This window comes from Bactrocera latifrons, unplaced genomic scaffold (assembly GCF_001853355.1).
Source record: "Bactrocera latifrons isolate USDA-ARS-PBARC rearing strain unplaced genomic scaffold, ASM185335v1 scaffold_19, whole genome shotgun sequence".
Classification (NCBI taxonomy): Eukaryota; Metazoa; Arthropoda; class Insecta; order Diptera; family Tephritidae; genus Bactrocera; species Bactrocera latifrons.
In genome coordinates, this window is record NW_017535407.1 from 1377030 (window position 1) to 1390664 (window position 13635).

At 38.8% G+C, this 13635-nt stretch overlaps 1 protein-coding gene across 1 annotated transcript; it reads right to left on the minus strand.

Moving 5' to 3' along the window:
* Nucleotides 1–4209: 4209 nt before the first annotated feature.
* On the minus strand, nt 4210–6478 carry LOC108967507 (glycine-rich cell wall structural protein 1-like). The gene is made up of 2 exons (XM_018930979.1): nt 6392–6478; nt 4210–6328 (listed from the first exon to the last, which is right to left on the minus strand). The coding sequence occupies exons 1-2, from the start codon at nt 6444–6446 to the stop codon at nt 4389–4391; spliced, it is 1995 nt and encodes a 664-aa protein (XP_018786524.1). The 5' UTR covers nt 6447–6478; the 3' UTR covers nt 4210–4388.
* Nucleotides 6479–13635: the final 7157 nt, after the last annotated feature.

Consider the following 13635-nt stretch of genomic DNA (forward strand, 5'->3'; position numbering starts at 1 on the left):
TTTTTGTAATATTGAGCCATGGAGTCATGTGTAGAAGTTCAAGCAAGTGAAGAAAGTTTTCTGGGCGCCATTCAACTGGGAGTGACCAAAAACAATACTTTTACATAAGGCACAAGCAGCTCACGACTTCCGGCCTTTGACCAAGTATTCTCTGGGAAGGAAGATTCGAGAAACTGCAATCACACCCGAACACTTTTCTACTCGACTGCACTTCTGCTTTCTGAGAGCACTCATCAGCAGCTGGGTATAAGGGAACTGTGGAGCGGCATTTCAAGCTCCTTGAGTACCCTTGGCTTTCGGAAAATGCATAAGAACAGCTGTTACGACGAACAGTGCGGTGTCGCCGCAGAAAGAAAACAGACTGCATACCTCGCAACGTTACGATCGAACGCAACACGTGCGTAATGGGATAGATACCGAGAGTTGAAGAGGGAAACAAGACGCATTTAAAGACAGAAAAAGAGAGTGGTCGAAATGCGTGATTATGAAGAGCGTGGATATTGGGTAATTGTACGAATAGAAGCAGGTTTCAACACCGGAGCATCTTGTAAAATCCCAGAGGTGGTCAAGTGCCGGATGCAATTTGTGCAGAACAATTTTTAATGAATCCACGCACAGTTTCTATGGAATTTCCGGTAATCATTTTGATTGACCCACATGTTGATCGCCATTTATGTCCACACGGCCACTCGTGCACCCTGGGATAGGCAATCATCGGCATAAACTTGTTTCATCAATTGAAACGTTTCGGTAAAAGCTTAACCAATTTTAAAACAAAACTTAATGTTGACTCTTTGTTCGAAGCTCATTTTCGCACCGATAACACAAATATACTGACACTTAAACCGCAATAACTTCACTTCCAATCAATGAAATGTCATGAAATTCTCACTGGACGAAAGACAAAGATAGCATATTCTAACGCATTAGTCGACATGTAGAGGGGGCTACATTCAAAAAGTCCTGCTTACTTTGGAAGGCACTTTGTAGTCAAGCACTATGAAACATCCATCCCACGTACATATAATCAATCAATAGGTAGAAAAACCGCCGGCTCTACAAGTTGTAATTTTTATAAAGCGATGTGGCTTTGAAACCTTTGATGTTTCAGTACAACAGTATTGTATATTGTGAACGAGATAGGGCGGGGGATCAAACACTATTTCTTCCGAGCCCTGAGTTCTCAAATTGGTCCAGAGCACTGCAAAAAAGTTTTGCAGACTTTTTCTCCAAAAGTTCACTATAATCATTCTCGGACCCCATCTTTTGTCTTTACGGCACTGACTTCATACACTATGAGCTTTTGAGTTCGATGAATAAAATCTGAAGAATGCGAAGAAAATATATAAGTTCAAGCGAAGTGTAGCTTGCTTCATTACCTTTTACTTAAAAATAAAAAAAATAAATAAATAAATATAATTTTGTCTTCGGCACGTGCGTCTACCAACAGTTTGCCCCCTTTCAAATACTAGACTTTTATTTGGTCAGGTCAGCTCTAACCGATAAAAACAAAAAAAAAAAAAAAAATAGATCGTAGAAGCACGATATTTTTATGTGTTTCCTTAAGCTTGCAACGACAGCAAATTTTATAAAAGCCAAACAACTGTTAAGCAAAGTATAAAAAAAGGGGGTATTTAAAAAAGAACAGCAAAACCACACCTGAAAATAAAACAAAACTCTGCTGCGCTGTGTGTAAATCAGCAACGAAAATAGCGGGGCATGTGTCGCTTGTGGCTCGTGTCCTTTGAAATATTGCTTTGGATTCCACTGAGTTTCACTGTGCTTTCCTACACTCTTTGTTGTTGTGCTCATTGTTGCATTTCGTTGTCTTTTAAGTGCTTTGGTTCTAGCTTTCTTGCGAGTTTCGCTCCGCAGCCGGCGTTCATGAGCGACGTGTTCACTGCATTTGCGTGCACTAATATATTTCCTTGATACTAAATATTTCCTCGGACATGCGCTGACCACCCAACCATTACCAAATATGTGTGTGTGTGTATGCGTGGTTTCCCAGCGTAGCAGCGTTCCAACAGCATATAGCGAAAGACAGCGTAAGGCACACAGCATATTGTTGGCAGCACCACACTGTCATTTCGCTGCTCATGGCTTCCTCAAGTATTGCTGACATTTGATTTTATGCAATGCGATTTGGCGCACACGACCTACATGCATGTATGTGTGTGTGTGTTGCACATGTGACTTTTCACCTACAATAATTCGCCGCTTGAGTAGTCACGATTGCGCTGTGTGTGCGCTGGACGACATTTCTGCGTTGCCACCGAATTTCTTGGCTCTCTTCTCTTGTTTATTTATTAAATTCATTGTTTCCTTTTTGTCGTAAATTTTACTGTCAACGTTCGGTCAACAAATGCTCTTGTGGACTGCGGTCTTTTCAATTTGATTTATTATTGCAGTTATTGGTTAATTTGATATTCAGTTTGCAATGTCCCGACTGGGCTGAAGGAATTGTTGAGCATGAGAAAAATAGACCTTGGAGTACCTTTACTCTCTCCTTGTCTAAGACTTCTTCACATATTCATACAAAATTTTGTTCTAGTACCGTAGATAATATTTTTAGAACCGGAAAATCGCATCCGGTCTGCATAATCTAGAGAGTAGAACCGTTAGTTAATAATTTGTATAACTACTTTCATTGCAAAATTTGTCGAGGAGTTTTGTGAAGTTAAGGCCTTTCGCCTTGTTCCTTCTGGTTGCGCTCCTATTATCTCTATTCGTCCATCTTATGAACGAGATTTCGTTGAATATTTCAAAGTATTTGACTTTTGACTTGATAACTGACATTTCTTCCCATCTTCTACCCGAATTCATAATTTAGATCAGTTTCTATCAATGCTATCCACCATTATGTTCAGAGTTTCGTTAAGAATTCTAATTCCTTTGAAAGTACATTGATGTATGATGCATGTAGATGGCATGTAATTATATATGGAACTCGATTTCTTTTACATGAGAAACACGGGCACGCTTGCAGAAGTTCAAACGCTGAATGCAATTTTCGATGATTTTCAAGCATAAATCGGCCGATACTTTTACAATCTCCCGTTCAATATTCGTACGAAGTCCATCAAGCGGCCAACTGAATGGACCAATTCGTGAGATAACACGTTCAACAAACCTGGTTTTCAATAAACCGATTGTGATAATCACTTTGTGGCGCCGTCCTGTTGAAACCGCATATTGTCCAAGTCCATGTCATCCGATTTGGGCCAAAAATATTCGGTAATCATTGAGCGGTAGCGGTTCACAGTAACGTGCGGATCTTTATCATCACGGAAGAAGTACGACCGAATGACGCCGGCGGCCCAGAAACTGTATTAAATCGTAATTTTTTTGGGATGCAATTTGAGTCGTCCTCAATTGATGCGCTAGCGGTAGTAATATTTTCGACACTACGGACACTTCTTTGTCTCACTGGCTTTTTAATGAGTCTGCGGATTCAAATTATTCTATTAGAAGCTGAATTGTAGATCTGACAGGGCGATTATGATGACTATTAGACGTAGTGCTCTTAAAGTTGGGTCACTGTCTCCGAATTTCGGTAGTAAATTTTTATAATTTTGACTATTTTGAAAAGAGCGTAATTTGATGTCCCTGTTGGTCTACTTTTGCAGCGTTCCTATTGAAACCCCCGTTTAGTAACTTTCCCAAACAAGGGTTTGATATTGATCGGTCAGTTTATATGAGAGTTATATTCTATAGTGCTGCAATACCGACGATTTCAAAAAATGAACAGATTCTTGGGAAGAACAGGACGTAAGAAAATTTTCAGATCGATATCTCTTAAATTGCAGGTGTAGTTTGCGTGTACTCAGATACATATACGGATGTGTAAAAATGGCTAATCACTTACCGATATACCAACTATTCCTTTTGACTGTCAAACTTCGTCGCGCATAACCTTTTCAGGAGAGTAAGGTAAATTGATATAAATATTATGATTTGATAAACAATCAATAATATCACTACTCACCATAACATTCAGTCATATTTTCAATTAAGCTACTTAATTATCCGTTGTGTAATGGCATTACAAAATAACCAGAAATAAGCTTTTAATTTTTCCACTCATTGAAAACATCTTGATCACTTCACAAAATTACTAGGCACTAAATATTCTTAACATCAACTGCAATAACTGCCATAACTTAATATTTCGTGATCATTTTTGATATTTGCATACAGACAAGCCGGTTTTGAGTATCGTTAAAAATTACTTTATTGAAAATTATTTCATTTGTTTCGTTTACTTCTCAATCACAATGCGAATTTATAATGCTATTTCTACCTACAATAGAACACAAAAAATCTCTGCTTTTCTAAAAAACTTATACAGTACTTATATGCGAGTGAATGGGAGAGCTAAGTGCTGCTTATCGGCCATATCCTGTTTTGAATCCTGACGATGCTGATGAAGATGCTGAAGCTGATGCTGACGATGATGCAGATGAATGAGCTGAACTACTTGCACCACCATAGCCTCCACTGCCGCCATAACCACCTGCACCACCACGGCCACCAGCGCCATAGCCACCAGCACCACCGGCTCCACCAGCACCACCACCACCAAAAGCACCGGCTCCACCAGCACCACCACCACCAAAACCACCGGCTCCACCAGCGCTACCGCCACCAAAACCGCCGGGGCCACCGAAACCTCCAGGACCTCCCAAACCTCCACCTAGGCCAAGACCAAGACCAAGACCTATACCAGAACCGCCGGCACCATGGCCATGTTGTCCGTGTTTTTTATGACCGTGACCATGACCACCACCTTGGCCGCCAGCACCGCCACCAAAGCCGCCATCGAAACCGGCGCCTCCACCGGAGCCTGCAGATCCAAATCCACCAGCACCGCCACCATAACCACCGGCACCAAATCCACCTCCAGCAGAGCCACCTGCTGATGCTGAACCTTGTCCTCCAGCTCCACCTTTTCCACCACCGAAACCTCCTGCGCCACCAGCTCCTCCACCTAATCCACCTCCAAAGCCTCCGTCAAATCCGCCTCCAGCGCCGGAACCGGCTGAACCACCAGCTGAACCTTGTCCACCGGCACCACCTTTACCGCCGCCATATCCACCACTGGTTCCTGCACCGCCAGAGCCACCAGCAAGTCCACCTCCGTAACCTCCGGCGCCAGAGTTAGCCGAACTACCGGCGGATGCTGATCCATGTCCGCCGGCGTTACCTTGACCGCCACCAAAACCTCCAGGTCCACCTCCGAAGCCTCCATCAAAACCACCACCTGCGCCGGAACCGGCTGAACCACCAGCGGATCCACCAGCTGAACCATGTCCTCCGGCACCACCTTTACCGCCGCCGTAACCACCAGCGCCGCCTGAACCGCCACCTAGTCCACCTCCAAAGCCTCCATCAAATCCACCTCCGGCGCCAGCATTAGCAGAACCACCAGCTGAACCGTGTCCTCCGGCACCACCTTTACCGCCGCCAAAACCACCAGCGCCTCCTGCACTGCCAGAGCCACCACCAAGTCCAGCTCCGAAACCTCCAGCGCCAGAGTTAGCCGAACCACCGGCCGATGCTGATCCATGTCCGCCGGCGCTACCTTGACCGCCGCCAAAACCACCAGGTCCACCTCCGAAGCCTCCATCAAAACCACCACCGGCACCGGAACCAGCTGAGCCACCAGCAGATCCGCCAGCTGAACCATATCCGCCGGCATTGCCTTTGCCGCCACCATAACCGCCAGCACTGCCTGAACCACCAGCACCACCACCTAGTCCACCTCCAAAGCCACCTGCACCGGCTGAACCACCAGCAGATCCACCAGCTGAACCGTGTCCTCCTGCACCACCTTTACCACCGCCATAACCACCAGCGCCTCCTGAACCGCCACCGAGTCCACCGCCGAGGCCTCCATCAAATCCACCACCACCGCCGCCGCCGCCTGCGCCAGCGCTGGCTGAACTACCAGCGGAAGCATCAGATGAACCGTATCCACCAGATGCGCCTTTACCGCCGCCATAACCACCAGCGCCGCCTGAACCGCCAGCACTTCCATCAAAGCCGCCTCCAGCGCCTGCACCACCACTATCTCCCAAACCAGCGCCAAGGCCTAGACCAAGCCCAAGGCCGCTTGATGCAGAACCACCAGCACTTGCACCACCAGCTCCACTTCCACCATAACCTGAACCGGAACCGGAACTGCTTGCCGCATTAGCGGATGCCGAACTCAAACTGGCGCCACCGCCTAAGCCAAGACCCAAAAGGCCACCTTTACCACCAACATCAAGTCCAAGGCCTAAACCTAGGCCACCGGACCCTCCACCAGCATGTGATACTCCATAGCCTGCGAAAGAAATGACACGCTTCGTGAACACACTCTAAACTAAACTCATTCCGTCATCCTTACCGTTGCTCAAGGCCAGTGAAACTGCTAACAAACTAAACACTGTAAACGCTCGCATGATCAGAACTCAAATGTTGCGCTCAATACCCGCAGATGCGCTTATATAGAACCCATTCTAGGCGCCAATTAAAATCAACGTTCAGCGAGCAGTGCAAAAACTTTGCTTTCATCACTGTCTACCCCTTTGCCCTGCTAGAGGGAAATGCGAATAAAAAGTCTTGATCGTGGATTAACCGATAATTCACTCATAATAACATTCAACTTACTTGCGCATGTACAAACCTACTTTTAATATAATATACATATATATATTTATGTATATCAGTGTAAAGCTCACGTTTGGGGGAAACCTCAATCCCCGTCAACCAGTTGATGTGCTCACTGATTACTTTGCATATTATTGAGGCATAAAATTCAGATATGCGAAATTGTTCTTCTCCCAATCAACGATTGCGCTTTCTTACTATTTGTTTTCTTTCGGGATGCACCCTATACTCGGTTTTAAGTAATGTTTGGTGCCCATTTTTGAATGTGATAATTCTTTGAAAAACCTGGAGCTAATGTTTAAAACGAGTCTTGGTTAACTGTCTCTACATATTTTAAGGGCAATCGACATAAGCATCTTTTGTTGGATAATGTTGGATGATTAGAAATCGAGTTGAATATTACATTCATAGTGACTATATGGTGTTTTTTCCGTCATGTCTTGAGAACTCGTGTTCTAGTCTACCTTTTACTTTGAAAAAAAAAAAAACATATTTTCCTTTTAAAACAAAGTCTTTGTTTCTGATAGTTTTTCAAGTCGAAGTTGCTCCGTCAGTCAGTATATTTTTAGTACGTCATTTTCTGTTGGTATCTTTTCAAGTTTCTTTTCTCATTTTGGTCTTAATTTCTCTCATTTTAAATTAGAGTTTTGAAATACTCTTCCTTGACTCTCGTCCTAAAACCTGATTGAAACAGTTCTCAGTAATAAAAACGTATCGAACTGATCTCCCAACCCAGAAGAAAAAGAATACTAGTGATAAAAGCTGAGAGAATACTTGTCAGATCTCGATTAGATCCATGAAAGAACACTTGTAGGACATCACTTAGATTCAAATGCATGTGATCTTCATAAAACAGAGACAATCTTATATACTTATGCATATATAGTTGAAATTCGTCTCAATTCAGCAGGCGAAGAGCAAACGCTTAAATGTTTATATATCCTCGAACATTCTATAAATTCTTCTTGTTCTACTTGATCTCAGGGTTATGTGCTCTGAGACTAAGTTACAATACATCTTTCGTAAAAGAAGAGGCTTTTTGGTATATCATGTTTACTATGGAAATTCTAACACCCAGCAGAAAACGTCGGAGACTGTGTGATATATATACCACATATAAAGAACCAGCATGACAAGCTAACTCGATTTATCTACATGCTCTGTATATACGCAAACCATTCCATCAGTTTTTGAGATATCAATCTGAAATTTCGCACACGTTTTGTTCTCATCATTTGTAGCAATCGCCAATATCGGAACACTATATCATATAGCTGTCATAAAAACTGAACAATCACAATCAAGTGCTTGCATGGAAAATTTTTTCATCTTACAAGATATCGTCAAGATGTTTGGCATGGAATATTGTCTGAAATGCGCCGCATTCTTCGCTGAAATTCTTCAAATCGAGCAGCTATCAGAAAAACTGAATTAAAATAAAATAAAATAATTCTACGGAATTTTTTGAATTTCTGAAAGGCATTATAGCTTCGACGAAGCTAAAAGAAGTCAAAATTTTTTCTTGCCTTCAAATTTTTAGTTTTTGTGATAGCGGTGTTCCAAGCCTTGTGTGGTTCCAGAATTTGAATGAAATAAAGTAAAATTCTAAGAATAATAAATATATTTTAATTCCTCAAAAACCATCTACTAATTAATAAAAGTATCATCATTATATGTCACTAAAAGTCGTCGTTCCTCTATATTTTGTAGAACCGAGGTAGGGAGTGACTACCCCTTTTTTGTAGCGCATGCGTCCCATAACCTATTCGTAATGACAGCAAGCGCTCGTAATTTGTATGCGAAACAGGTTTTCTGGATTTTTTATTCCATATGAAATTTAACGACACCAAACCAGATGCCACATTCGACATCAACAAATTACGCTACGAAATTAACAAAATAAAAACAATTAAGAAGAAGTGGGAACAAAAATAGAAATTTTATAACCGGCAAAATGCACACATACAGGTGCACACAGATAAAAATACTTCTAAATATGATATTGAATTACAAGTCATAAAAAATAGAAACAAATTAATTTTGCTTCAAAAACATAGACAAAAATCTACAAATCTAGAATCGTGGGTGAAAACAATAATAGCTCAAAAGGTTTGGTTCCTCCGACAGAAGTTGTTGGAAACCTGAAACCAATTTTTTTTTTATCAAAATTTCAAACTTATTTGTTTCAGTAATGAATATATGTTTACGGCTGACATTGGACCTCGCCAATCAATCACATTTTGTTTTTTTTGTGGGCCTGCGCTCTGTCAGCATGACTCTCTCAAGCATATACCTAAATATGTATATGTAGATTCGTACGTTTATTAGCGATCATATGTGAATACAAAAACATTCTCACCACTTTGTTGCGTGCCTAGAAAATATTGTTCAGCCGGTTTTACCAGCTCACCTTTTGCTATTGTTGCTGCTATCAGTGACGTAGTGCTTTTGATTAATCATGGTTATTGCTGAAGGTGTATATGTAGTACATACATATATATATTTATGTAGATATATCGTTCTACATACGTTTACGACAGTGAACGTGCTCGCCAAAAAAGAATTACAATTTTGACAAATCACTTTATTATAAAAGCTTATTGAGACATCCATATGATTTGAATGCTTATTTGTAATTTCTAAATTAATGGATTTCCCAGCTATTCAACTTGTTTAATTTAACTCAAAATGAAGGGATTAAATATTTTTGATTATTTCATATTTTTTATTTTTATTTATTTATTTATTTTTTTTTTTTTCTATGAATATTAAATATTTTTTGTGGTTGACAGTCACGTTTTTAACGCTTTGATTCGTGGTTTTGCGAGTATATTGTGGGTATATTTTTCGAATATCATCATCTATCGAATAACTGATGTAGATAGAAGTAGTTTTATGATTTAATACATAACATACCATATAAACTTTCTTGTTTGAAAAATTCAAGCAGACTCATCTCATTTCTTTAAAATTGCCTATAATGTGGACTTTTATCGACCCACTGTCCCGCACACACTATGATCTTAACCAAATTCGTTTCAACTGCTTTCCTTATATCAAAGTTCACTGGAAGTCATCGGAGGAAGAAACGCAGATTACTTATAAATTTTCGAAAAGTGGGAGTGGCCGACGAACCAGTCAAACTAAATGAACAAAACTCAGTGAGGATATGCAATTTAACTACCTATGAAATATTATCGATCTACAACTATACCTACTTTATACGTACCATAAATATCTGATTAAAAACTCTTATGCCAACGATATTTCCAATTCTCGAAATACTTTTTATAAGACATTTTTGGAATAGCCTTCAGATCCTTCAGCAAATTTTGCTTTGTCCCTTCGATCGACTGAAAACATGTTCCATTCCGATGTATGTTGACTTGTTTCTAAGTCAAACTCATAAACCCATGTATCAACGGCACTTCTAATGAATGTATGATCGGAAAAGACGTTCGATCATGTCTTAAGAAACCTGTTTACGGCACACTTTTTGAAAAAAAAAAAAAAAAAATCAGCTTTGTCGGAATGTGTCGGGTAAAAACGCATTCCATACACAAAATATCAACCAAAATCTTTCAAACGGACTCCCGAGAGATGTAAAATTCTCTTGCCATCTGTATAATACTTGCCTGATGATTTTCAATCACAATGTCTTTTTCATCAGTTTAAGCGGTCGAAGGTCGAGAACGAGGTATGTCTATAACGATCTCTCGCCTCTCTTTGAAGATTTTGTATCACCCGTAGACTAATTTTTTTGATAAAGCCGAATCCCCGTAAAGATTCGTAACTATTTCACAAATGATATTTTTTCTCAATATAAGAGAACAGGTCAAATGAAAAGTTCCAAGATTAACATTAAAAACAAAAAAAAAAAAAAAACATTTTTGGCAAAATTCGCTTAAGTTTCCCTCAGGGTTGATACACTTATTGAACTTACCATCCATCATTTCGCTACCATTTTTTATACTGGTATTGCCGTTTGTTTTAAAATAAGCCTCAGTTTCGGTGTTAACCTATTCATTTGACGAAAATTTCTTCCCAGTGAGCATTCTTTTGAGATCTGAGATCAGCAAATAGTCCCAAAGGGCCAGATCTAGGAAATACGGTGAATGTGGAAGCAATTCAAGACCCATTTCATGGATTTTTGTCACTGCTCCGAATAATCAATAAGTCGTTGTTGACCACTATTGGTTTTTTGAACTAAAAGTTTCTCCCCCACCATTAGAGAAACCAAAGCAAAGTAAACAAATGAAATGAACAAATTTTAAATGATTAATTATTAAATTAGTTATCTATTTAATTCTTAGAACCAGAAGAGAAAACGTTGTCATATTACCGATGAATGATTACTTCTATTAAGTAGCGTTCGTAATTCTTGGAGCAGTTTTTGATTTATTTATTTATTTATTTTTTCTTCATTGAAACAAAATTATTTTGTTTTTATCTCTTCATTAAGCGAATCGCCATAAAATTGCCGACATACATAATTTACGCTTAAATTGACATTAGTAAACAAGCCGCACAATATACAAAATACGACATAGTAAATTTTTATAGCTTATTGCTTGTTTTCTCCAATACATTTTTTATACGCTTTTAACAACTTCTATTCTTTGCTCTGCGCTACCGACTAGTGCTTCGATTGTCCGCACTAACTGGATGTGACGCACGCACGCCAGCAAAACAATTTAGGCGAAACAACGGGAGCGTAAAAAATCGCATAATTGTGGAAGAATTTTATTAAATGATTTTCGTGTTAAAAACAATGGTTTATGACTTTTATTTTTTTATCCACTGGGTATTTTATTAATTGAAAAATTCTTTTTATCAAAATTAATGAAAGCTCAAGAAAAACGGGTGAAAGGAGAGGGAATTTGACGGTATGTATACTTTGTAAACTATATACCACAATGTATCACTAAAATCATCATTAAAAATACTACCAACACTACAGTTATTAATAGACACATATTATTATATATATGTATACAACATATGTGCAAATAGTTATTAATCAAAAAAAGTATATTTTGAGGTGACTACGAGTATAGTGCATTATGAACATCAGTTAAATGTAAAAATTTTTTTTTGATTAAGCAATTTTTGAATGCATGCTTATTTCCTGCTGGGTATACTCTTGTGCAGACATCATATTTAATATATCCATTTCTTGGAACAAAAGTGTTATTAAAATAAGATAAACGTCAGAAGGCTTTATGGTGAACCACCAAATGTGAACGATTCTTCTAATTCGTAATAATTCAGGCTCTAATATTTAAAAACATAATAACATCTACAGGTTCCATAATTCCTTGCAGCAAAACGAATTTCGCCTCATTTTTCATTTATCAAACAAATTTATAACGTTTGCACTAACAGAAAATTACTTTCATTTTTTTAAAGGGTTGACAGAAAAATGATGTCTTTTTTTTTTTTTTTTTTTTTTTTTTTTTTTTTTTTTTTTTTTTTTTTTTTTTAAAATAAATTTTTTTTTTTTTTTTTTTTTTTTTTTTTTTGTTGTTTTTGTTTTGAGATTTTGTTTTCAAGAAGAAAAACAAAGCTTTGCTATATTGTTATGGCTAAGAATTTAGCTCTATTGCAGAGAAAAAATCAAAACCATTATTATGTTTTAATAAAAATGGTTTTAAGCAAGTAGCTGTCGGGGCTGCCTCGAATAAATTCCACAAGGAAGGTACGATTTTCGTCCACTTTTTGCAGAAATATTCTCTTCCAAGGCGTCAATTGTCTCAGATTTATCTGCGTAGTCGAGCCACTTCACATAACTGTACAAGAAATTTTACTCGGGTGTTAAATCGCACGACCATACAGGCGATACCGCAGACTTATACCGCAAGATAATGTTTTTCTAAAAATTTGTGTGAATAAATTGATTGTTACCTTGGTCGTTTGAAGAACTATGAATCAATGATTCTTTCTGCTGATAGAGGCCACCAAAAATTAAGTTTTGAGGCTGTAAGTGGGTCTCAACAATGGCTTGTGGATTATCATCACACTAAATGCGACAATTTTGCATACCAACGAACCAAGCAAAAATGAGCTTCATCTCTAAACCAAATTGTTTCATGAAATTCGATATCAGTGTCCGTCCTGCTTTGAATCCATTGAACTGAACCTTCGGCGCAATTGTTGTATGCGATAACGGATGGACTCAGTTGGATCTTCTTCGATACACACAGTGTCGTAGTAATAGCGACTACAGTGTGCAGTGTATGTCGTCTCTGAGGATATGCGTCATTCCCTAAGATATAGTATATCGACTTGATGAAGCAAAAAATCTCGAGGTTGCAGTATTTTTTAGAAGTATGTACGTCAACGAGCCGATTAAACTTTCTGTGCCCCTTCCTTCTCTCAAAACTTTGGTATCTACGGAGCAGCTATGAAATGAACCTATTGTTTTAGTGGCCATTGTATCTACATAAATGGACCAAAACTGGTTTTTATGCGATTATGGATTGTCGACTAGAAAGTATTCCTCAAAGTTATTGGATAATATTTTGTGTCGCCAAACAATAGCAACAGACTAAGAGAAACAGACCGAAGTCTGAAAAAAAATATATCAAAATATGGATGACCCTTTGTTGAATATGAGCATTCACCGGCAAACGTCTAGTTTGAAAACGATAACAAAGATTGGAGTTAAATAAGGGAAAGAAAGCAATGATAGCATAAGATCAAAGGCAAACATGTGCTTCTTTGATATGGGAAAAAAATAAAAAATAAAAACAAAAAGAACTGTTTCTATATTCATATGTTCAGTCGGTCATTGGCATAGTTTTCTTCCAAACGGTAGTCTATTTCGATTTCATTATCAAAAATGTTATTTGGAACAAGAGTTCTTAGCACTCAGCGGATTAACAACCAACAGTAATTAGACAACAGTGGACGCTAAAATATTACTTCGCTTAATAAATTATCTTCTGTTTAGTTTTATTGCTTTTAGATTGTAACATTTTT